Here is a 25,362-nt window from a genome sequence, read left to right as displayed (position 1 = left end):
TATAACAATAGTTACCAAAGTAGTATTAAGACGGGCACCTTCGAAGCACTCTAAGAAAGGAAGTGTCGATCATCGATATGATGGTATGAAGTTGGGGAAAACAAAGAATTTGAACCTGGCTATATCCAGGAAAAACAAAGGGTGATCGATATCATTCGAGATAAACTTAATATATCACAAAGTAGGCAGAAAAATTTATGCTGATGTAAAAAGAAGGACATAGTAGCCACATGTCGTAGACCTGGTATATCTAAGAGTTAGTCCGACAAAAGGAGTTAAGAGATTCAAAATAAAGGGAAAACTTCGTCCTTGATATATTAGAAAAATCCTCAGACACATAGGATCAGTAGCTTATGAGTTGGAATTACACAAACGGTTATCGTAAATTCATTATGTGTTTCATGAATCACAACTATGTAAGTGTTTCAAGGAACCCGATGAACCTTTAAATCACGCGGAGCTTCATCTACATTCAGACATTAGCTATGAAGAACAACCATCCAAAAATCTTGCTGACAATTTTAAAAGTTGAGAAATAGGACAATAAAATATTGCAAAGTTTAGTGGAAATATCATCCTGAGAGGGAAGCTATGTGAGAGAAAGATGAAGATTTACATAAGGATTGTCCTTACCTATTCAGGTACTTTGTCCTGAAAACTTCGGGACAAAGTTATTATAATGGGGAATAGGAAATAACACCCCAGTAATGTAGGACTAGAAAACAGTACAAGTTCGATATGAGAATTTTCATTACATGTGTTCAAAAAGGAAGGGAAAATTTCAAAGTTTTTGAATTGAGATTCCAAAAGGATTATAATTTGAACTCTAGTGTTGAAATTGACTACATCAACACTAGGAATGCAATCCCAATTTTGATGTGATTTTTGTATTGTCAAATGGGAGAAGTCAAAATATACACCAACACACAACAATTCAGTTTGTATACAACACTCAATATTTGAACTTGGAATTGAAGTTTGAGTAATTCAGCTCTCAAATTAAAAATTTCATAACAAATATAATAAAATTCATAAAAAATATAGAACAAAATTCACAAAACTCAGAATTTTATTCCCTTCCAAAATGAAGAAAGTCTATCTAAACCTATTTTCTACACCTATGACCTATCTATCTAGTTATCTTCATTCTCATCTTGATCTTCTGGAAACCTACACAACACAACCAAATAGACAGAAGCTTTGGATTAGGTTTAGAATGTTTGATTCACCCTTGGGTGAACCATTTTATATATAATTCAAGGAGTTGTTTCTGGGAAGAATTTCTGGAAACATAAGCTGAGGGGCTTTGGCAAACGAAATGAATAGGAATAGGCAAGCTAAATTGTACTAGAGAAAGACCACCAGCAACAAAAAAAACCTTCAACATGTAGAATCTCATTTGATCAAGCCCTGAATTACAACAAAACCTAGCCGTCCTAACTCAACCAGTAGGCACTCAAATATATCAAGTAATACAAATTTTAAAAATACCAGAATACTCTACTAAGGAGTTCCTCCAATGATTCTATTTTATTGTCACTCATAACTAAGCACCCACAAGACAAAAGAGGTCATGCATCATCTTTGAGAGAATACACTGGGATAGAAGAAACCGATGCGGGGGAGGGGGTATAGGACGAGAAGAGGAGAGATAGTGGGAATTCATGGGCGTGAAGATTTTGCTGGGAAGAATTCGGCGAGAGACAATTGTCGAGAAGATTTTGGCAGGAATAGTTCGATGAGAAGAATTTGCTGGATACAGCTGGCAGGAAATCAACAACCTTAACTATGGCATTCTTTAGATACGATACATCTGAAATTAAGGCACACTGCTACGCTTAAACTAAATATAAGATACACCGCTATAGTACAACTGAAAAAAGATACAACGCTACACTACAATGCAAATTAAGACATCACTAATATGATAGAAATCTAGTGGTCCTGAGTCCAGATGGAATTTTCCGGTCTTGTCACCACGTTCTTCCGCTGCCTTTGCCTGAGCAACCCCTTCTCTGTTCCTCAGCCTCTCTGCCTCACGAAGCTCCTTGCGCACCCGTTCCTCCTCCTTCATCTTCGTCTCACGTTTCTTGATTTTCTTCCCCCACTCATCAAGCCAACATCATTGCTCTTCTCGGTGTTTTTTAGCTCTTTCTCCCTCTCTACTTTCGCACGTGCAGCATCATCTCTCCCACGCTCCTTCGCATACAAGTCGTCACATGCACGGTGCCTGCAGTCCTCAACCTCTTTCAGCGCCCACTCCGGCTTCTCCTTGTAAATCCAATGGTACCACATGCAGAGGGGCAGAGAGAATTTCAACTTAAATAAGAACTTTAATTAAAAAATATTAAAATAAACAATATGTCTACTCATGTTGCTTAGAACATATCTGAGGCCTCGGGTACAACGAACTTGCCGGTGCATCATAATTATAGTTGGCACACATGGAAAACTTCATGCCCAACCTATCAGAAAAATTATCCCACTCCTTCACATTTGCAAGATCTCCGCACCCACACCGCTCCATTCTCACCCCCGGGGGGAAGCTTGCATCCTGCATCTTCGTCGTCCTAAAGACATGGCTTGAGCAAAGCACACTCATTGTGGCTCAGAGTTGACGGGAGGAAGAGGAGGGGTATGGGCACTAGTACATCTAAACATGTCAATGTCTGCTTTTATAGAAAGACACACCGAGAAATGGCGGCAAATGGTGGAAGGAGAATGTAGCATTACGAGAAATAGCGGGAATTGTTGGCGGGAGAAGGTGGTGGGAACTAATGATGGGAGGAAGTGACGGGAACTGCTGGCTTGAGGATTTAAGGGTGCAAATGACTGATTGTCCTCCTAATCACGTAAGTAGTGCATTGATCATGCTGCTTCGGCCTTGCCCACGACAATCAAAACTTGTCGGTCACGCCGAAGCGAACAAGTCTGGTCGGCTTCAATGACGCCGATAGGATTCAGTTGGTAGTCGGCCAGCTCGTCGGATTCAACGACGCCGATAAGGGCTAGTGGGTGTGACCGACGCCGAGGCCATAATATTTTTGTTATTCCTCATAAATGCGTATTGTTTGTGGAATTGAACATATTATTTAAAAAAATAGGCAGATTGCGCATTTTCCTCGGATACATTTCCGATCGTTGGGAATGGCTATGATGTCCATTTCGTAAGAAGCTAACCAAACAAATATATATGTGACCCCTAGTCAAGACAACGAAATATGAAACTTTCTTGATTATATGCATATAGCATAGCCCACAAATGTCAAAGTACGGCTGCGTCGATGTTCCCAAAGTACACGCACGGTCGGTTTCTGCGCGGTCATCCCATGAAGCAGAAAGGAAGCAAGAGGAAAAATAACGGCGGTCAGAGTCGAGTCACGACGAGTCTATGCGGCTGCCATCCCGAACGATCCGATTGCAGGAACCAGCAAAGTTGAAAACGAAATGAAGCGGAAACGCAACAACACGTGAAGAAACTACCCTTGAACAGATCAAGGCATATGTGTCTCCCTCTATGCTTTATTGAATCTGGCTCTTGCGCTGTCAGCGTCGCTACTTCATTATCCGGTGGAGACAGAATCAAGTTTGGCCATTTGGCAAATGGCTTGTGACACAGCCTATCGATTGCCACATAACTTAATCAAATCGACGTGTCTCATGTACTTCCTCACACATATATTCCATCTTGAGCTGCGACTCAATTCGACCCGCCGTCCAGAAGATCAAAATCATAAGCTTGTCTCTACAATACAGCCACCTACAAGTTACTATAAATAATGAAATATATGGTGACCGTGATCAGTCCGTACTTCGGCTAGCTCCATGTGGTTTTAGTATCAGCTATTCTTTTATTTTTGAGTGAACTATATTTTCACCTGCATCCTTAGAGCATCTCCAGTCGCGTCCCCCAAACCGTCCCCCAAAGGGATTTGGGGCGCGCCGGACAAAAAAATCGTTCCAGCCGCGTCCCCCAAAGCCCTTTTCTGTCCGGCGCGCCCCTATACGGTGTCCGGCGCCCCGAGCCCGTCCCCGTCCCACGTGGGACGCACCGGGCACGCCGGACACAACGAAAGCGAGGCGAGGAGGCGCGGGCCGACGCGTCGCGCCGGCACGCTTAATTTTAACCTAACCGCCGCCTACCTCGCGACGGAAGTTGTCCGCGCGCAGCGGCATCTTTGCCTTAATGGCGACGGAGGGGCAGGCGAGACGTCTCGTCGGTGCTGCGCAGCCTCCACGCGCCGCCGGCGTTCGCACGCCACCGCCCGTTCCCGCGCGATCTTCCCGCCTCTTCTCGTCTGTTCCCGCGCTTTCTTCCCGACGCCGGCGTCTATAAAAGGTCTCCCGACTCATCAATGGTAGCCACCACACCCCGCCGGCATCAAACACAGCCCTCGTCGCTCCACAGCCGTCTCCTCCGTCACCGCGTGGCAATGGCGAACCGCCCCGGCGATGGCCACTTCCCTCCACCGCCGTCTCCTCCATTGACGAGCCGGCAGCGGCGTGCGGCACTCGAGGAGGCACTCGAGGAGGAGGCCCGCCGGCGGCGTGAGGCGCAGCAGGCGGCGGATCTAGCGGCGTTCTCCGCCCTCGCCTCCGCAGCCGAGGAGGCCGTGGCGGCAGCAGCGTGGCAGAGCAAGCAGCGCGACACCGTTGCGGCGTTCGACGCCTCGACGGGACAAGAGGCGCGACGGCGCCGGTACCGGGAGGAGATGGAGCAGCGATGGGCCGACGAGCGCCGGCGCCGGCGCGATGAGCGGCGGCGCTGTTCCGTGAACGGCGTGACTCGATCGAGCGCCGGCGGCGTGAGTCGATCGAGCTCCGGCCAGCAGGCGACGGCGGAGGAGCGTCGACGGCCGGGAGTCGGCGCTACGGCGCTATGGGGGAGGCGGGCGGAGCAGTTGGCGGCGGCCGACGCGCCTGCGGCGGCGACGATGGAGGCGCCAACAGATGTGGAGGAGGAGGCGCCAATGGAGGAGGAGGCCGAGGCGGAGGAGACCGAGGTGGAGGACGACGACGACGACGACGAGTTCGACTGGTCCGACGACGACGCCCCGCACCCGGACGAGACGGCCGATCAGCAACGCGCCCTCGTCGAGTCCTTCGAGTCGGAGAAGAAGCTCCGGGACGACGCCCGTGCCCGTGAAGAGGCGCGGATTCGCCGCGCCGTCGAGCTCTCCCTCCCGGCGGCCCGACGCAGGGAGGCCGGAGGAGGACTATCGGCGGGAGCGGCACCGTCCGGCCACCGCCTAACGCAAGGAGAGGAGGCGCGCGCAGGAGGAGCTGCGGCGTAGGGGAGGCGACGACGGGGCGGGGCCGTTGGAACGCGCCGCCGGCGGTCGTAGCCTAGGTTTAGATGAAATCTAGCCGTTTTCATTCAAACTTTGTGATATATAATCGAAATTGAATGAAAACCTTTATTTTCCTGCACAAATATTCATTTGGGGGCGGCGTTTGGGGGACGCGGCTGGAGAGCGACGTCCCCCAAACGCGGCACGAACAAAACACGTCCCCCAAACGCTCGATCCGGCGCGGTTTGGGAGACGGTTTGGGGGACGCGACTGGAGATGCTCTTAGTGTTTTAACTAGCTCCTAATATTATGTTGGTGCAAAGACCGGATGCAATTATTATCTTCTTGATATTAATATATACCGTTAGAAGTTTTTTAAAAAAAAGCATTAGTCGAAAAAAGTTTGTGAATTATCGCATCAATTACTCTATTTATAAATCATTATTCCCGTTTACTCCAATTAGTGAAACGAGTGCCAGATTTCATTTATTGGGTAACACAATTTGTTAAATTGGGTAAATATTATCAAAATCAACAAATTGGGGGGGGGGGAGTAGTAGCAGTCACTCTTTGTTTTCCATTAGAGGTATAAAAGCTTCAAAAGCATGCATAACTTCTTTTAAACAACCTACGCAAAAACTTCATTGAACTTCGTAGCGATTAGGTAGCTAACAAGATATCAAAACACAATATCAACTTCAAACTGACATTGGGTAGACTAATATTTCACAATATGTTCACTCTTTCACCAGTTTTTACTCATGAGCTCTAGATAAACTAACGGACTAGCCTATTTTTTACCTCTCGAGTAACAAGTGGCGCACACCTTGAAGTTAAGAAGAGATAAAAAAAAACAAGAGAGAAGTTCAATTTACCCCCTAAACTCATCTCAAAGTTCAGATTACAATCCTCAACTTTATTTTGGTTCAATCTTCAACCCTGAATTCTATAAACCGTTCGAAATTGTACCTTCTACCCTTTTTGACATGTTTTGAACCGGTTTTTCTCTCCAGTTAGCGGGTTTTCTTCCTATATATTGTGCCACCTCATCAACATACAACATACACGGTACAAGAAAAACCATCTTAATACAATGCAAGGGGTGATTTTGAACTGTTTTTAGAATTCAGGGTTAAAAGTTGAACCAAAGTAAAGTTGAGGGTTATAAGCTGAACTTTAAGACAAGTTTAGGGGGGAAATTGGACTTCTCTCAAAAAACAATGCTAATTAAACTGATCTACCCAACACAATATTGTATGTACTAAACAAAATAGTAGAATTACATTTTGTTTACTATAATAACATGCTTATTATATTAATAAATGGCATTTTCTTTTAAGTTTGTCTTCTTTTACTATGAGATCTAGTTCCAACTATTGCTTCTCATGTTATTCTCGATATTTTAAAAATATGAAATAACTTTAACCTTATCTTTCTCTAATACCGTGTTAGCAAGAAATAAAATAACAATATAGTATTGTAGATGAAAATATAATAATAGTAGTATGTACATACGACAGTCCAATTACCTATGTCTGCCGTGGTGGTTAAGCTTGTAAGATTTTTTAAAGCTTTGCTAAAATGACGTCTAAATTAATAGTAACCAGAGATTACGACCTTGACAGATTAAAAAGAAGGGATTGGCAATCAGCTAAGTTCATTCTGGCCACTATGCGCCATACAAAACCCACTCATTAGTAGGGATGCGTCTTAGTATAATATATATAACTCCATATGTTCAACAATCCACGTAGTTTCGATGCATTTTGAAACTATTTGTAGTGTCATATATGAATATGTTGCTAAATGAGTATAATACTATGATAGTACATAAAATTCCTGATTTACAAACATAATTATGCTTTTTCACAATTTTGATCAATCCTAATGTTTTTAATAATTAAGATGTCATTTGTTTCATGTAGGAGCTAGGTGGTATCAATTGATGCAAGGGCTAGGAAGTTCCACGTTTCAAAAATAAGGTAGTATCTGCTTTTTTTCTTTCTTTCCAGAACCATACTTTGGGTAAAACATATAGATACACACACACACTCTTCGCACTACAAAATAATTCACCTTCACCAGACGTATAGAACTTTAAATATGGTGTTCCAACCATCCACTCAGCATATGGTTTGTTAGAACCAGCGTGTGGAACTTGAAAGAAGATGTTGTCCTGGAGATTTGTCACATTAAATATCTCGACCTTTCGCGGAACAACTGGGCTCCTAAGTTCACATCCTCCTACATGCGAAAAATAATGTTGTGAATGTCAAAAAAAAAACATGTAGATGTTTGTGTTCCTTGATTAACTGCATATTTTATGGGGAAAACACAAATATTGTAATTTGTGTTTAAAAAGACAAGTTGAGTGTCAAATTTATTGCTTGTTTAGATCACCGAGTTTCTTCTTTTTATTGGGGAAAGATCATGTTGATTTTTGGCATGAAAAATTAAAACATTACAGACAAAATAGTAAGAAAAACAAGTATTCAGAATTTCAGATTTTGTAAGTCTATTTTCTCTATGTTGGAATTTACTGTCTAGGAGCATATGCTCCCTGGGGAGCATATGCTCTCGGGACAAAACTCGACCTTTCGGTATTTCCTTACATGAGCACTTGAGCAAAAAATATGTTTGATATAATTATAATTTGTGTTAAATATTGAGAAAGAAACAACCTTAAGGTTCTGGGTGCGAACCAAGCTATTTGCATAAAAGCAAGGCCAACTTTGTCTAGAGATTCCTGACCCTACAATGTGTGGAACCTTTGAGGCACTGGGTATGCCCTCTTTCTTTGTGTAGCCACTAGCCAGTAAAGAATGCACGGCCCTTCGAAGCTAGAGAACTAATACCAGCAAGCCAGCGATCACCAAGCCCTCAAGATCTCAAAAGAGGTTCTCCACGTGTTTCTTCATATGGTACAAATATCACACACTAGGTTCAGCCGTACACACATCAATTTGTAGCTTTAGTAAGTACGTCGTTCTAGCTAGAAAGACATGCCTGAAATCTTCATGCACGACCAGTCAAATTTCTATAGAGAAAATTGCTATCGAGAACAGAGATGGAACGGTGACAAGGATTGCATATGCATGTGAGATGCATGGTGGCCGGTTTCTCTTCTCATGGCTAGTTAGCTTCTACTATAAATACCACACCTAGGTACCTATCTTTGTATCTTTGTACCACCCCATTATACAGAAGCTAGACATCAACACACATACACTAGCACTGCATATACATACTAGGTTGTCATACACAACCACATCATACATACACACATTATATTAGAAATGTCAAATGACTCCTTGGTTACCGGACGAGTGATAGGAGAAGTGTTAGACCCTTTCCGTACCACCGTTGATATGACTGTACTCTATGATGGTAGGCCGATCATCAATGGTATGGAGTTCCGCTCACAGGCAGTGTCGGGCAGGCCGACGGTCGAGATTGGAGGCGACGATACTAGCGCGACATATACCCTAGTAAGCCTGACCATCGCTTGATTAACCGGATAATAATGATTTGTCTCCGTTTTTTTGGGGGTGAGTTGTCTTCATTAGTTAACTGTAATTTGTGAATGCAATGATGCAGGTCATGGTGGATCCAGATGCTCCAAACCCTAGCAATCCGACCTTGAGGGAATATCTGCACTGGTGAGAGCACCCTGGCTAGATCAGTAGCTTATTATTTTTGGAACCATACTAGCTACTACCTCCGATTCAAGGAATAAGGCGCCCTCGTTTTACGTGCTTTTTGTTTGACCAATAATTACTTTAAATATATAAAGATTGTTTGTATGAAATTAGCATCATTAGAAAGTGTTTTTCAATACGAATCCAACGATACTAATTACATATAATATAATCAAGATTGTGTTACTCAATTTTTATGGTCAAAGTTCGCCTTGGAATACGCGTGCGCCTTATTCCTTGGAACGGAGGTAGTACATCAGTAGCTTATAGCTAGCTCTTGATGTCTTGCATGCATCACACCTAGCAGTAGCAAAACATATGTGCATGTAAGACACGCAACGGACGCGTGCCCCAGGTATTATATATATGCATATTTTAGGATTGGTTCATTGCATGTACAAAGAAGCCATATTCCCAATTTATATGCATATATATGAGCACACATGTACAGATGCTACCTATTTATGTATCGACCTATCGATTTATGTCTATACTCCATGCATGTAGGATGGTAACCGATATCCCGGCATCAACAGACGACACATACGGTGAGCACTGCACTCCTTTCCCTGTGTGAATGCAACATCTAGCTAGCTTTATTTTTGTATGTTTGCGATTGATTTTCAAGACTAAGTTTGGACTCACTAGTTTGGACCTGAATTTCTTGGGTGCAGGCCGGGAGGTGGTGTGCTACGAGAGCCCGGCGCCGGCGACGGGGATCCACCGAATGGTGCTGGTGCTCTTCCGGCAGCTCGGCCGGGGCACGGTGTTCCCGCCGTCCATGCGCCACAACTTCAACACCCGCAGCTTCGCCCGCTGCTACAACCTCGGCGCGCCCGTCGCCGCCAAGTACTTCAACTTCCAGCGCCAGGCCGGCTCCGGCGGCCGGAAGTTCACCGGGCCCTACACGAGCCGCCGCCAGTAACCCTAGGATCCATCCAGCTCAAATGCCTAGCTTATGCATGATTATCGATCACACATACGATGCGTACGCGGTGTATCCATGGCAACTTACCTACGCCGTGGATCAAATATGCAAGACGAAAAAGCGAATAAACGTATGTAAAAATAATGGCCGATGGGGAGAGACATGGTGTTTAATTAGGAAGAACGACGCAACATCACCAAAATTGCTACTGAGAAAATTCGAACTTAGCTAGGTGGAAAGGCATCAACCCCTTCTTATTACTAGCTAGACTATCCTTGGTCTGCAATAAACGTATGCATATAGCTTCATACACGTAGATGGATGCATAATGTATCTCCATTTGTACTTCTCTTCTTGTTCTTTGAGGATATTGTACTGCTATTCTATAGAATGTGGGGAAAAATATTGCAATGAAAGTTGTATGTCGTGTACTCTTGTGCCATGTTAAACATGAACCACAAAGCCCCGAAAGATGTTCAAGTAATAAGGCTAAACCAGCTAATTATTATGGTGTGTTTGACATTATGATGCATTATGATATTCTCCCTTTTTAGCAAAAAAAAGTTCACGGATCTATTAATAATCATCAACAACTGTACAAAGAGCTCTAAACCTAATAAAAATTATTAGTAGGTCGTTAGATCACCTAGCAGAGACTACAAGCACTAGAGCAAGCCGAAGGCGTGCCGCCCTTATTGCCTCTCCCTCATCGGAGCCAGGCAAAACTGGTTGTAGTAGAATTTGTTATAGTAGAAAAAGGGCAAGTCGTGGTGCTAACCCTCCCCCGAGTGCATATCTAGTGATACCTCACCTTATTTGATACTATGATACCACTCTTCAAAATTTAAATTGTAAGTGTTAACAAATCCGGAAACAAATTTGTGGGTGTTCATAAAATGTGTGTTTACATTTCCTATAACTTGCATAACCAAATTCGAAATACCATCAAAGAAAAAAAAAAGATCAAACATGAGTAGTGTCACATAAAGACAGAAACACATAATGCCACTTTTTACATAGCAATTTCTCATTTTAGTTTCTCTTTGTGTATTTTAAACTTGATTCTGAAAATTCTCGAGAATGTAAACATGGATCTTGTGAACACTCACAAATTTGTTTCGACATTTTTTATCACTTATAAATTAATTTTTTTGAAGCGGTATCATGGTATCATGTGAAGTGTTGTATCACTAGATATTTTCCCACCCTCCCACCACAAAAAACTAGCGCGTTAGAGCCGTAACCATCAAGGAAGATGGGAGTCATAAATCAAAAGGGACAGGTGCAACCACATCATCTGACATGAACATGGATCGAGATCCGCATGCCCTAGATGCACCATCTGAACGGGGTTAGGGGGAGGCTTACTATGACTTTGGGACGTAGCCACCGCCTCATCATCCTGAACTAGATACCTCAAATACGTAAAAAAAAACATGAACCTCTCAAACGCTCGAGGCCACCAGAGTTAGGACAGACCAACGGCGGTGGCGAGGGGCATGGAACCCTAGATCGGTGCTTGGATCGCCTCTTTTATCTCTTGGGACGTACTGGTTCATGGCCTTGCCCTCAACATAGTAATCTCATTGAACATGCCAGCTTTTGACTATTTTATCAACAATCACTAAAATTAGTGAAAGAGGGTGGGACAAACGATAGTACAATAATCAACTGTAATGTCCAAGCGCAACCTAACTAGCATGAACAACCTTAAAGGAGTTCACTGCATGGAAGGATGGAGCAAACACCTAATCTGACCATTCTTGCTCACAATGAGCAAACCCGTGCCAGTGCCTTATCTCTAAAGCAAAATATTCTTCTGTTCTAAAATAAACACGGTTTCTGATATGTATTTTTTGAAAGAAAAAAATTGGCATATTTTAGTAGAAAATCAAGAGAGAGAAGTCCGCTTCACCCCCTCAAACTTGTCTCAAGATTCAGTTTGTAACCCTGAAGTTTACTTTGGCTAAAGTTTCAACCTTGAATTTTAGAAACAGGTCAGAGTACACCCCTTTCTCCGTTTTTGCAAACTATGCGGGTTTTTTTCAAAATATAACCGTATATATATGTACCTCCTCGTACATGCGCATGCTAGGGCTGGTATACCAAAATCAACAAATGCACATTTGTATGTTCTCGGTCAACAAGAGCATAATCTTTTCTCGTATCGCACATGTCAGATCTCAATACATGTAGGAGTATGTCTAGTTAAAATACCAGAGAAACCTGGTTGATGTGTCTATAAACTTGGCTTAAACCAATTAAACGGTGAAAGGGGTGTATTCCAAACGGTTCTTAAAGTTTAGGGGTGAAACTTGAACCAAGTAAGAGTTGAGGGTTGTAAACTGAACTTAAGATCAAATTTAGGGGGTAAATTGGACTTCTCTCAAATCAAGAAAATATACGCTATGAAAGATTTCTTCCATTGCAGATCCGAAGTATATTTTTCAACTTTGCAACCAAAATACTATGTGTATTGGTAGTCAAAATACTATATGCAGAAATTTCTTGCAATTGTGTATGTGGAATGGAGGGAGTAGTAATTGTAAATCCAGTAAACAATTACAAAATCCAGCATAACAGAGAAGAGGCAAGGTAACTATTGGAGCAAGATCGACAATACAAGGATATGTAGCGGTGAAGAGGCAAGGTAACTATTGGAGCAATTGTAAGTCCAGTAAACAATTAGAAAGCCATCGCCTCCACTGGTGAAGCCCACAGATAAATTGTGCTTCCTGAAAAATACTGGCAGGCAGTTATATAGATTGTGCACCGGTAGTTTCGCCAGTTACTGCCACTGGAGGAGGTCCATGTTTCATTGCGAAAAAATAAGCAATCACCATTAAATGTTCACAATGAAGAACACACAGTGCTACCAATGTGACCACAATGTACTGTTCACCTGACCCAAAGCATTGGCTTTTTGCACAGCCAGAAGACCAAACATTGAACCAAATTGAACCACACCACACGCAGGAAATGCTGCAATGAACCACCGAAAAGCATAGTACTTGTCGTAATCTTCTCATAATATTTGACAGGCAGACCTCAGTAGAAATCAATGGTTCACTAACCAAGCGCTCAAAATTCAGGAGTACAGAACAACACGCTAGACAAAAAAGAGAACCGCAGAACTTGAAACTTGTACCAACTAACTTAGAAGGACATCTCATGCGGCTTGTCACCATCCCTGAGGGAGAACCGGGCACTAAGGTAGTTCTTAAGGTCAGGGACAGCCTCGATAGCCTTGATCAACTCAGCGTCGATGGCTTTCTGGTCATCCTTCTTGAAGTCAGGCAGGTTCTTTGTTGCCTGCAGGTTAACATAGAAGAGGCAAGGTAACTACTGGAACAAGATTGATGATACAAAGATAAGCAGCAGAGAATGAATGTGCAGGGATGTATACCTCCTTGTCTGTCTCGAATAGCTCTCCCTCAGTCTTCTTCACCCTAGTCTTCTTCTCCCTAGCGAAGTACTTGTCATCGAACTTCTCCACGTTAACCTTAGAGATGTCCACCTTTGTGGATGTGGCAATGACGTAAGACTGGTTCACGCGGCGGATTGGCACTCCGTTGACCTTGAAAGGTCCTAGAGAGAACAGTTAACATTTGAAATTAGAAAATAAGATGAATATAAACTGGCAGTGATTGTTTGATTGCAATTTGCACTGGAACTGAAGTTCACTTGTTGATGACTAAGCATCCCACCATAGAACATGAATTGGCTTACATTACAAATCAACTGAACGGCCAACAAATTGTTGTTGCAACTCAAATTACAAGAAATGAATTCTCAATCCTAGTCAAGTCCTCTGAACAAATATATGATAACCCAAAATTGCCTTTTGCATCCCCTGGCTGATAGTGATAGGAACATGTCAACTACAGAAGAGATTCGCGCAATTTTACATCCCTAGTGTCCACCATATAATTAGGAAAGATTTAAGTTCCAAGGGCATTTTTAATAATGTTGAACACCACACTTTTGACACAGTGAATCATGTTACCAATCCATAATCACTTTACTAGGCACAAAAGGAACTCACAATCTATGTAGCAGACAAAACTGCACAGTTATTCTTCAATCCAACATATGTGCCAGCAGATTTAGGCAGACGAATAAACAGGCAGTGAACTTCCACGGATTCCACAATGCAACCATCCACAAGTAAATATATTCAGTCTACAGTTTTATTCACAATCAGCAACCATAGATCGACCAGTAGATCTACTGAAGCAGCGAAGTTTACCGGTGACGAGCAGCAGGCCGGACTTGAGCTGCTTGAGGAACACCACGCGTTTCCCCATGTACCTCCTCCCCGCGAGCACGATCAGCACCGTACCAGGTGTGATGGTCGACCTGCAACAACGAAATCGTCCTCGCTTCAAAACTCCGCGCGGGATCGGGAGATGCAGAGGGCAATCGTGCGGCGTGGCAGGGAAGGGACGGACCTGAGCTTGGTGGGTTTGGGCTTCCGGGTGCTGACAGTGCGTGGCTTGACGTCGTCGGCGGGGTAGAACTTGGGCTCGGCAACGGCAGCTGGCTTCTCGGCCTTGGGGAAGGCGCCGCCGTTCTTGGCCTTGATGGCCCACAGCCCGCGGCGGTGGTAGGTGTTCGACCGCGACGCGCGCTTGATGCCCAGGGCCATCTTCGACGGCGGCGCCATTGGTGCTTCTTTCGTCGACGCGCGGCGGCGCTTTAGCTTAGAGGGGACGAGGCGGCGGTGGGGAAGAATGGACGAGGGTTTTCCTGGTTTATACTTGTGCAGCGGCGTAGAGATGGAAACCCTAGATATCTGGGCTCTTCGTATAACTGCGGGCTAACTGCTCAGGCCCATACAGCCCGTGAGCCAGCTTTCTAAGTAGCATTTTTTTTAGTTCTCAAAAAAAAGTAGCATTTTTTTTGCGAAACACAAATGCATATGCACATAAATACGTACATACACTTATTTATAAACGAGAGCATGCACATCCTATCCCTATAAGCATCTTCGAGAGATTGAGTCTAAAAAACTGATCCGATGAATCTTAAGATTGATGAAGTCAACGCCTCACTATCGACAATAAATAAAGATAGTTTGACAAACACTCTACATGCATGTAAAAAAGTACTCGTGGCAGGTTCGAATGTTAAAGTATTAGCATACCACCTTATATGAATAAGGCTGGAAATTGTATCCATGCATCTAGGTACTTGTGAATATCGAGCCCATTGGACATGTTATGAAGCGAAAGGGCATTGTCTACAAATGAGTTTTTTTCTCAAATTACCTACAAACTCACGAGGTATGGATCATAATCATGTACAGAACCTTGGTTTGAATCTACTGACGTGGGCAAGATCTATCGGGTACCTGCGGTTAGTATACCTGGTGCAGTGCAACTAGTGGCCTACCTGATGACCTGCTAAGGACCACGGAACCCAAGATGAATTGGTGGTTGCAGAGCCTTTGAAGGCCCACAATCGTGGTGTATGGAACAAGGACAAGCTCAACGATAGAAATCCTAGGATTCGCCCCTACCATGTAACCGACCGGTCAAGGTACCTGAGACCTAGACTATAAAGGCTAGGAGGGGCCGCCGGGCTCCGGATATTCCCGAAATCATCATGAACTCACGCATAATCTTCCCTAGAAAATATACGATCTACACCATATCCATCACGGAGATATTGTAATCTCCATCAATAATCAATATCATACAAGCATGAGTAGGTCTTTACCTCACCGAGAGGGGCCGAACCTGGGTAAATCTCGCCTTCTCCTTGCTTGTCAGCCTATGAATCTACCAGTGCCTCTTTCCATAAACCCAGTTCCATCATCCTTGTACATTATCGCAGATACCCCACGTCACCTACACCTACTGAGGAGGAGAAAGGGCTGACGCACAATCAAATGAACTGATTATGACAAGCGAAATTGGCGCTTTCTAGAGGATCAGTCCTGGTTACTCACAGGACCGATATTCTCTTTCCTCGATCTCCATCAAGAAGTGAGGAGTAAACCATAACTTTTGAAGTTCCCCGCCATCACCTCGCCTAGATCTGGGGTTCATACCCTCTTGTAGCAAAGATGTAAATCACAAAGGCTACTTGCCTACCCATGGGGGAGAACTACCTAATATCAATTCACAAAGGAGCATATTTATTAGTTGACATCTTTCTTTCTCGTTTTCATTGGAAAGGAGAAAAAGAACGAATTTCCTTCTACCTCCATGGTTGCCCATATAATAGGGTCACTTGGTGGTAGTGATAGTGAATCCTAGAAGCAATCGCAAACCCTTCCCATTATCATCTTGATTTGTGAGTTTCTATAGTTTATAATCGTATAATAACTATGCACGTATCCAATGACACCACATTTTGGTAGCTCATAATTAAGAAAGCAAAGTAACGTGCCACTAAATTATGCAATTGCTCGCAAAAAAAAGTTTTGCATGTGTTTTAATTGTCATAGTAAGTGTTAGATGTGCATTATGTTTATAAAAAAACTTAAGTGGTGACATTTTGGAGTTATAGAGGGTGTATGAATGTACCCACGAGAGTTGATTAATGTTGTTGAAATTTATGCACAGCCGGTTCTACAAATGTAGTGTTACCAACAATCTATCAATGAATATAGGCAACACGTAGATAAAATGTACCTTCCGTGATATTTTTCATGTAAGAAGACGTGTCCAATACATTTTAACACATGCACATATTCAATAAATAAAAAAACTACCTAGACAGAACTAAAGTTGCAACAATCGATTAAAAGCTCATGTGTCCAAATGCACCCCAAAAAAGACCTCCCTGGTAAAGCTCCAATGTTCAGATGTACCTAGAAGAGACTCTACACATGTATCATATATTTTAGACCATATTAATTCATACTCTTATTTTTTTTATTTGTGCATTATTTACTAGTTTTTATGTTTCTTTTATTTATTTTATGTTTCAGGGCCCTCCAATACACCAAATAAATCAAGAAACATTGGCACATTAATATTTTCAGAGAAGAAGACCATCAATACATGGAGCCAACGAGAGGCCAAACATAGATGAAAGAAACCCCATGGCATGGTCCACTAGGCCAGTCGTGTCTTGTTTGGTCCCACTCAACCCATGCCTTGTTTCACGACCTCTTTTTTTAAGGGAACCTCCGTTTCGGAAAAAAAATGGTATGCCATTTTTTCACAATTTTTTCAGAGGCGGTGACAGACCCCAAAGTCTTCTCCTATTCCGGGAGAGGGCTGATCGTAGCATCCTGCTGCCACCACCAAGAGGAAATTGAAGCCGTTATCGACACCAACACCACATTGGCACAGGGAGGACCGTCTACATCACAAACTTCACCATTTCCATATGGATCTGCTCCATCTAATTAATGCACACTGATACATCGCAAACGTATCTATAATTTTTGATGATCCATGCTTGTTTTACACCAATTCCTATATGTTTTTCTCACACTATGTTGCACTTTTATACATTTTTCGACAATAACCTATTGATAAGATGCCACAGTGTCATTTCCTGTTTTCTGCTGTTTTGTATTTCAGAAAAGTTGTACGGGAAATATTCTCGGAATTGGACGAAACAAAATCCGAAGATCTTATTTTTCCGTAACGAAGACGAAGTTCGGAGGAGAGACGAAGGGGGGCCACAGGGTGGCCAGACAATGCCTAGGCGCGGCCTGGCCCTGGCCCGCGCCTAGGGGTGGTCTAGGGCCACCAGGCCTCCACCGACCTCGCCCTTCCGCCTATATAAAGCTCCCGACGCAAAAACCCTAAATCAATCGGCCTCCATCCGCGAAAAAATTCGTAGCTCCGCCGTCGTCGTAGACAGGATTCGGGGGACAGAAGTTTCTGTTTCAGCACCCTGTCGGGATGGGGAATTGCCCCCGGAGCCATCTCCATCGACTCCACCGACATCTCCATCGCCATTGCTGACTCCCACGATGAGGAGTGAGTAGTTATCCCTCGAGGCTGAGGGCTTTACCGGTAGCTATGTGGTCTATCTATCTCTCCATGTATGATCTTTATGTGATCATGAGCTTTGTAATCTAGTTGAATAGGTAGATGTTATTCTTCAACTATTGTGCTACTCAAGTGGTTTTATTATGTGATCTTCGGGGACACCTTGTCCAACGGTGTGAAGGTGACAGTGTGCACACCGTGTTTATTTCTTATTCTTAATTTATAGAATTACTTATGAATTGTGGTGACTAGTTAGTACCATCTTTGTATGCTCAACGTGGCAATATGGGGTGTCCATAGATTGGGTGCGAACTTTAAGGAATGCTTATGCAGACCTACGCAATGAATTTGGGTTTATTATCAAATCGGAGAGTGGTTCAGAGTAGCATAGTGAAGTGATAGTATCTATGTATTCAATTATGGTATCATTGTTGAGAGTGTCCACTAGTGAAAGTATGAGCCCTAGGCCTTGTTTCTAAGCATTGAAACACTGTTTACAACCAGTTCTATTACATGTTTGATTGTTGCCATTTTTATTTCAAATTACAATTACTACTTACAATCATCTATATTAATTTTATTTCACTATCTCTTCGCCGAACTTGTGCACCTATACACCTGACGAGTGTATTGGGTGTGTTGGGGACACAAGAGACTTCTTGTATCGTAATTGCAGGGTTGTTCAAGAGGGATATCTTTGACCTCTACCTCCCTGAGTTCGATAAACCTTGGGTGATCCACTTAAGGGAAACTTGTTGTTGTTCTACAAACTTCTGCACTTGGAGGCCCAACATTGTCTACAAACATAGAAGCGTGCGTAGACATCAAGCTATTTTCCGGCACCGTTGCCGGGAAGGTAAGGTAAAAGGTACTCACATCCTCTGGCTACTAAGTCTTTTAGTTGCTGGTGAGTGCTTGAAGTTATTTCCTTTAGATTTTGCAATTACATTTTTTTATTTCTTGTTTTTATTTTCACTAGTTAGGCTTAATGGAAAACAACAACAGAAACTAGAGAGCATTATAGTATTTATCTTAGGTTAGGACATGAGGTGTTTGAAGAGAAAATTTAAAAACCTATGGAACTTTACTTGCATGCTGGTAGCAATGTTATTAGTCTGAATTCTTTGAACACCATTATTGCTAATGCTATGTAAAAGTCTAAGCTTAGGCAAGCTAGTTTTTATGAAAATGATAATTTTAGTTCCCCAGCTTTGGAGAAAAAGTTTGCTACTATGATGATACTAAACCTCCAATATATGATGGTTACAATGATGATTATGTTATTTTCAGTCCACCTACTACCAAGGAGAAAATTAATTATGATTACAATATGCCTCCTATATTTGATGCTTATGGTGATGAGAATAATAATGATAGTTATTTTGTTGAATTTGCTCCCACTACACTAATAAGAATGACTATGCTTATGTGGGAAGTAATAATTAATTTATGCATGTGGCTCATGATAAGAATGTTTATGTAATAGTTATATTGTTGAGTTTATTCATGATGCTACTGAAAGTTATTATGAGAGAGGAAAATATGGTTGTAGAACTTTTCATGTTACTAAAACACCTCTCTATATGCTGAAATTTTTGAAGTTACTCTTGTTTTATCTTCCTATGCTTGCTACTTTGTTCTTTGTGAATTTATTTGTGTACAAGACTCCTATGCATAGGAAGTAGTTTATACTAAATTTGTTTTATATTTGCTTCTTGATGCTCTCTTTTACTTCAATGCATATTTCTTATGTGAGCATCTTCTCAAAGTACTGCGCCCAGCTGAAAGGTATTAAAGAAAAGCGCTTATGGGAGACAAACCATTGTTTTATTTCTGTAATTTTTCTTTTATGTCGAGTCTTGGAAGTTTTTCCTATGTAATAACCCCTTATTATCATTTTTATTTTATTTTGTGCTAAGAATAGCCTCTAATAGGAAGAAAGTAAGATTTGGGGAAGTTGCTGTCCTGAAAACAAATTATGTGTTGTCACCATAAAAATTCGTAAAAACAGCCAGAGCGGACTTTTGAGCTGCCAATTTTTATGCATATGCCCCAGGTTATTATCTAACTTTCGTTACTTGAACACTTTTCGAGCTGAGCAACATACGATTTAAAAAAACGATATTTACACGTGTTCTGTTTTGACAGATTTCTACCACTATTTGCATTTGCTTCTTAATCTCTTTCTTTTTTAGTTTTTTTTTATCAAAGGGCTTTTTGAAGAGGTTTCTACAATAGCTAATGTTTTAATAGATGTTTGACATATATTAGAACTGAACCAAGTGGATTTATTATTTTGATTGCACTAATGCTGCTAATGAGAATTGTGTGAAGTTTTGTATGAAGGAAGTTTTCAAGTGTAGGGAGAGAAGAATGATGTGATGAGATGAAGTATGGACAAAAGCTCAAGCTTGGCGATACCTATGTCACTTCAAGAAATATCCAGGAGGTACAAGCGTCAAAGTTTGGGGATGCCCAAGGCATCCCCTCTTCATCAACAAAACAATAGGTCATCTCTCTATGCGCTATATTTTTATTGCTTCATACGCTATGTGTTGTTCTTGGAGGGTCTTTATTGTTGTTTTTTGTTTTGTTTTCTTTTATTTGCTGTAACATATGGTTTGATCCCGGCATATTTTTTTGGAGAGAGACACGATCCGTTTTAATTGCATAGAACGCTCTACTTTTCGCTCTTATTATTCTGCGAGTGTTATAGTTTTCTATTATTGCGTTTAGCACTTGTTCTTTCACGCGAATTTTGTTCAAAGCTCGTTAGTATGCTTTATTTGTGTATGATTAGCTCTCTGGTCCATATTGATTTTCATCTCTGAGAGCTATTTCAAATAAGTTGATTGGTGTTGGAGACGAGTAAAATGTTTCATGCTTATAGTGATGCGATGGCGTGTAATTCACACGTTCGTTGGGAACCCCAAGAGGAAGGTATGATGCGCACAGCAGCAAGTTTTCCCTCAGAAAGAAACCAAGGTTTATCGAACCAGGAGGAGCCAAGAAGCACGTTGAAGGTTGATGGCGGCGGGATGTAGTGCGGCGCAACACCAGGGATTCCGGCGCCAACGTGGAACCCGCACAAAACAACCAAAGTACTTTGCTCCAACGAAACAGATGAGGTTGTCAATCTCACCGGCTTGCTCGTAACAAAGGATTAACCGTATTGTGTGGAAGATAATTGTTTGCAAGAAAACAAGTAAAAACAAGTATTGCGAGCAGATTTGTATTTCAAGATAAAAGAATGGACCGGGGTCCACAGTTCACTAGAGGTGTCTCTCCCATAAGATAAAAGCATGTTGGGTGAACAAATTACAGTCGGGCAATTGACAAATAGAGAGGGCATAACAATGCACATACATGTCATGATAAATACAAGTGAGATTTAATTGGGCATTACGACAAAGTACATAGACCGCCATCCAATCGCATCTATGCCTAAAAAGTCCACCTTCAAAGTTATCATCCGAACCCCTTCCAAGTATTAAGTTGCAAAGCAACGGACAATTGCATTAAGTATGGTGCGTAATGTAATCAACAACTACATCCTCGGACATAGCATCAATGTTTTATCCCTAGTGGCAACAAGACAACACAACCTTAGGGGTTTCGTCACTCCCCGTATATCAATGCGAGGCATGAACCCACTATCGAGCATAAATACTCCCTCTTGGAGTTACTAGCATCAACTTGGCCGAGCCTCTACTAATAACAAGAGAGCATGCAAGATCATAAACAACACATAGGTAATAACTTGATAATTAACATAACATGGTATTCTCTATCCATCGGATCCCGACAAACACAACATATAGCATTACGGATAGATGATGTTGATCATGTTAGGCAGCTCACAAGATCCAACAATGAAGCACAATGAGGAGAAGACAACCATCTAGCTACCGCTATGGACCCATAGTCCAGGGGTGAACTACTCACTCATCACTCCGTGAGGCGACCATGGCGGTGAAGAGTCCTCCCGGAGATGAATCCCCTCTCCGGCAGTGGTGCCGGAGGAGATCTCCGTAATCCCCCGAGATGGGATTGGCGGCGGCGGCGTCTCCGGGAAGGTTTTCCGTATCGTGGTTCTTCGTATTGGGGTTTTCGCGACGGAGGCTTTAAGTAGGCGGAAGGGCAACGTGGGGGCCACACGAGGGCCCCACACCATAGGTCGGCGCGGCCGGGGCTGGGCCGCGCCGCCCTATGGTGGCGGCGCCTCGTGGCCCCACTTCGACTCCTCTTCGGTCTTCCGAAGCTTCGTGGCAAAATAGGACCCCGGGCGTTGATTTCGTCCAATTCCGAGAATATTTCGTTACTAGGATTTCTGAAACCAAAAACAGCAGAAACAAAGAATCGGCTCTTCGGCATCTTGTTAATATGTTAGTTCCGTAAAATGCACGAATATGACATAAAGTGTGCATAAAACATGTAGGTATCATCAATAATATGGCATGGAACATAAGAAATTATCGATACGTCGGAGACGTATCAGCATCCCCAAGCTTAGTTCTGCTCGTCCCGAGCAGGTAAAACGATAACAAAGATAATTTATGAAGTGACATGCCATCATAACCTTGATCATACTATTTGTAAACATATGTAATGAATGCAGCGATCAAAACAATGGTAATGACATGAGTAAACAAGTGAATCATAAAGCAAAGGCTTTTCATGAATAGTACTTCAAGACAAGCATCAATAAGTCTTGCATAAGAGTTAACTCGTAAAGCAATAAATCAAAGTAAAGGTATTGAAGCAACACAAAGGAAGATTAAGTTTCAGCGGTTGCTTTCAACTTGTAACATGTATATCTCATGGATAATTGTCAACATAGAGTAATATAACAAGTGCAATATGCAAGTATGTAGAAATCAATGCACAGCTCACACAAGTGTTTGCTTCTTGAGGCGGAGAGAGATAGGTGAACCGACTCAACATAAAAGTAAAAAAGAATGGTCCTTCAAAGAGGAAAGCATCGATTGCTATATTTGTGCTAGAGCTTTTATTTTGAAAACATGAAACAATTTTGTCAACGGTAGTAATAAAGCATATGAGTTATGTAAATTATATCTTACAAGTTGCAAGTCTCATGCATAGTATACTAATAGTGCCCGCACCTTGTCCTAATTAGCTTGGACTACCGGATCATTGCAATACATATGTTTTAACCAAGTGTCACAAAGGGGTATTTCCATGCCGCCTGTACAAAGGTCTAAGGAGAAAGCTCGCATTTTGGATTTCTCGCTTTTGATTATTCTCAACTTAGACATCCATACCGGGACAACATGGACAACAGATAATGGACTCCTCTTTAATGCATAAGCATGTGACAACAATTATTATTCTCATATGAGATTGAGGATATATGTCCAAAACTGAAACTTCCACCATGAATCATGGCTTTAGTTAGCGGCCCAATGTTCTTCTCTAACAATATGCATGCTCCAACCATAAAGGTGGTAGATCTCTCTTACTTCAGTCAAGACGGACATGCATAGCAACTCACATGATATTCAACAAAGAATAGTTGATGGCGTCCCCAGAAACATGGTTATCGCACAACAAGCAACTTAATAAGAGATAAAGTGCATAAGTACATATTCAATACCACAATAGTTTTAAGCTATTTGTCCCATGAGCTATATATTGTAAAGGTGAATGGTGGAATTTTAAAGGTAGCACTCAAGCAATTTACTTTGGAATGGCGGATAAATACCAAGTAGTAGGTAGGTATGGTGGACACAAATGGCATAGTGGTTGGCTCAAGGATTTTGGATGCATGAGAAGTATTCCCTCTCGATACAAGGTTTAGGCTAGCAAGGTTATTTGAAACAAACACAAGGATGAACGGTGCAGCAAAACTCACATAAAAGACATATTGTAAACATTATAAGACTCTACCCCGTCTTCCTTGTTGTTCAAAACTCAATACTAGATATTATCTAGACTCTAGAGAAACCAAATATGCAAACCAAATTAGCAAGCTCTAAGTGTTTCTTCATTAATGGGTGCAAAGTATATGATGCAAGAGCTTAAACATGAGCACAACAATTGCCAAGTATCAAATTATCCAAGACATTTTAGAATTACTACATGTAGCATTTTCCAATTCCAACCATATAACAATTTAACGAAGAAGAAACTTCGCCATGAATACTATGAGTAGAGCCTAAGGACATACTTGTCCATATGCTACAGCGGAGAGTGTCTCTCTCCCATAAAGTGAATGCTAGTATTCATTTTATTCAAACAAAACAAAAACAAAAACAAACCGACGCTCCAAGCAAAGTGCATAAGATGTGACGGAATAAAAATATAGTTTCAGGGGAGGAACCTGATAATGTTGTCGATGAAGAAGGGGATGCCTTGGGCATCCCCAAGCTTAGACGCTTGAGTCTTCTTAGAATATGCAGGGGTGAACCACCGGGGCATCCCCAAGCTTAGAGCTTTCACTCTCCTTGATCATATTGCATCATACTCCTCTCTTGATCCTTGAAAACTTCCTCCACACCAAACTCGAAACAACTCATTAGAGGGTTAGTGCACAATAAAAATTAACATATTCAGAGGTGACACAATCATTCTTAACACTTCTAGACATTTCATAAAGCTACTGGACATTAATGGATCAAAGAAATTCATCCAACATAGCAAAAGAGGCAATGCGAAATAAAAGGCAGAATCGTCAAAAACAGTAATGTACCGTAAAGATGGATTTTATTAGGGCACCAGACTTGCTCAAATGAAAATGCCCAAATTGAATGAAAGTTGCGTACATATCCGAGATCACTCACGTAAATTGGCTTAATTTTCTGAGTTACCTACGGATAATTTGACCAAGATTCGTGACAAAGAAAGAAATCTGTTTCTCGCAAAGTAATCCAAATCTAGTATTTACTTTACTATCAAAGACTTTACTTAGCACAACAAAACTCAAAACTAAGATAAGGAGAGGTTGCTAAAGTAGTAAACAACTTCCAAGACTCAAATATAAAACAAAAATACTGTAGTAAAAATATGGGTTGTCTCCCATAAGCGCTTTTCTTTAACGCCTTTCAGCCTAGGCGCGAAAGTGTAACTCAAGTGTTATCAAAGGGTGGTGCATCTACAGCGGGGTTTGGAGTTTTCTCAACCATGCATAGTATATTGGATACATAAGTTTCAGCGTCTCCCTTTTCATTAGTCTTGGGCTTGCTACTCTCATCGAACAAATTTTCAGGAACAAGCCAAGCATAGTTATTTTCTAGTGCATCATTCATAGCTAGGAGTTTACATGGTATTGGTGCTTTGATCTCCCCACCATCATTAGTATTATTAGTGTACCTTATTCTATCCATGTCCATTTTTTCAAGGAGACCAACAAAATTAGTATGAGAACCAAGCATATTAAATTTAGCAAAGACCTTTCTAGCCTCTCTTGCTAGACCACCAAATTCTCTAAGAAGGGTTTCTAAAACAAAATCTTTCTTTTCCCCTCTTCC

At 42.0% G+C, this 25,362-nt stretch overlaps 3 protein-coding genes across 3 annotated transcripts in view; 2 read left to right on the top strand and 1 right to left on the bottom strand.

The window, feature by feature from the left end:
- Positions 1–7,223, top strand: part of LOC124689977 — a 37,490-nt gene extending 30,267 nt beyond the window's left edge. The window contains exon 3 of the mRNA XM_047223428.1: positions 7,217–7,223. Within this exon, the coding sequence (XP_047079384.1) occupies positions 7,217–7,223 (7 nt within the window). The remainder of the gene's footprint in view (positions 1–7,216) is intronic.
- Positions 7,224–8,587: 1,364 nt separating this feature from the next.
- LOC124689976 (protein FLOWERING LOCUS T-like) lies at positions 8,588–9,914 on the top strand. Its single transcript, XM_047223427.1, has 4 exons — positions 8,588–8,779; positions 8,889–8,950; positions 9,497–9,537; positions 9,664–9,914. The coding sequence occupies exons 1-4, from the start codon at positions 8,588–8,590 to the stop codon at positions 9,912–9,914; spliced, it is 546 nt and encodes a 181-aa protein (XP_047079383.1).
- Positions 9,915–12,905: 2,991 nt separating this feature from the next.
- Positions 12,906–14,623, bottom strand: LOC124686921 (60S ribosomal protein L6-like). Its single transcript, XM_047220796.1, has 4 exons — positions 14,369–14,623; positions 14,167–14,276; positions 13,324–13,505; positions 12,906–13,229 (listed from the first exon to the last, which is right to left on the bottom strand). Exons 1-4 carry the CDS (start codon positions 14,581–14,583, stop codon positions 13,074–13,076), a joined length of 663 nt encoding a protein of 220 aa, XP_047076752.1. The 5' UTR covers positions 14,584–14,623; the 3' UTR covers positions 12,906–13,073.
- Positions 14,624–25,362: the final 10,739 nt, after the last annotated feature.

The sequence above is a fragment of the Lolium rigidum genome, chromosome 2 (genome assembly GCF_022539505.1).
Source record: "Lolium rigidum isolate FL_2022 chromosome 2, APGP_CSIRO_Lrig_0.1, whole genome shotgun sequence".
Taxonomy (NCBI): domain Eukaryota; kingdom Viridiplantae; phylum Streptophyta; class Magnoliopsida; order Poales; family Poaceae; genus Lolium; species Lolium rigidum.
Note: the sequence above shows the minus strand (reverse complement) of the source record. Positions and strands in the feature narration are given on the sequence as shown.

What these genes read in the sequence shown, in the direction of transcription:
- LOC124689976 (XM_047223427.1), top strand. Translation starts at nt 8,588, where the DNA reads ATGTCAAATGACTCCTTGGTTACCGGACGAGTGATAGGAGAAGTGTTA. An exon ending in CTAGCGCGACATATACCCTA is followed by an intron (nt 8,780 to 8,888) that starts GTAAGCCTGACC and finishes GCAATGATGCAG; the next exon opens with GTCATGGTGGATCCAGATGC. An exon ending in ATCAACAGACGACACATACG is followed by an intron (nt 9,538 to 9,663) that starts GTGAGCACTGCA and finishes TCTTGGGTGCAG; the next exon opens with GCCGGGAGGTGGTGTGCTAC.
- LOC124686921 (XM_047220796.1), bottom strand. Translation starts at nt 14,583, where the DNA reads ATGGCGCCGCCGTCGAAGATGGCCCTGGGCATCAAGCGCGCGTCGCGG. An exon ending in CGGCCTGCTGCTCGTCACCG is followed by an intron (nt 13,506 to 14,166) that starts GTAAACTTCGCT and finishes TGTTCTCTCTAG; the next exon opens with GACCTTTCAAGGTCAACGGA. An exon ending in TATTCGAGACAGACAAGGAG is followed by an intron (nt 13,230 to 13,323) that starts GTATACATCCCT and finishes GTTAACCTGCAG; the next exon opens with GCAACAAAGAACCTGCCTGA.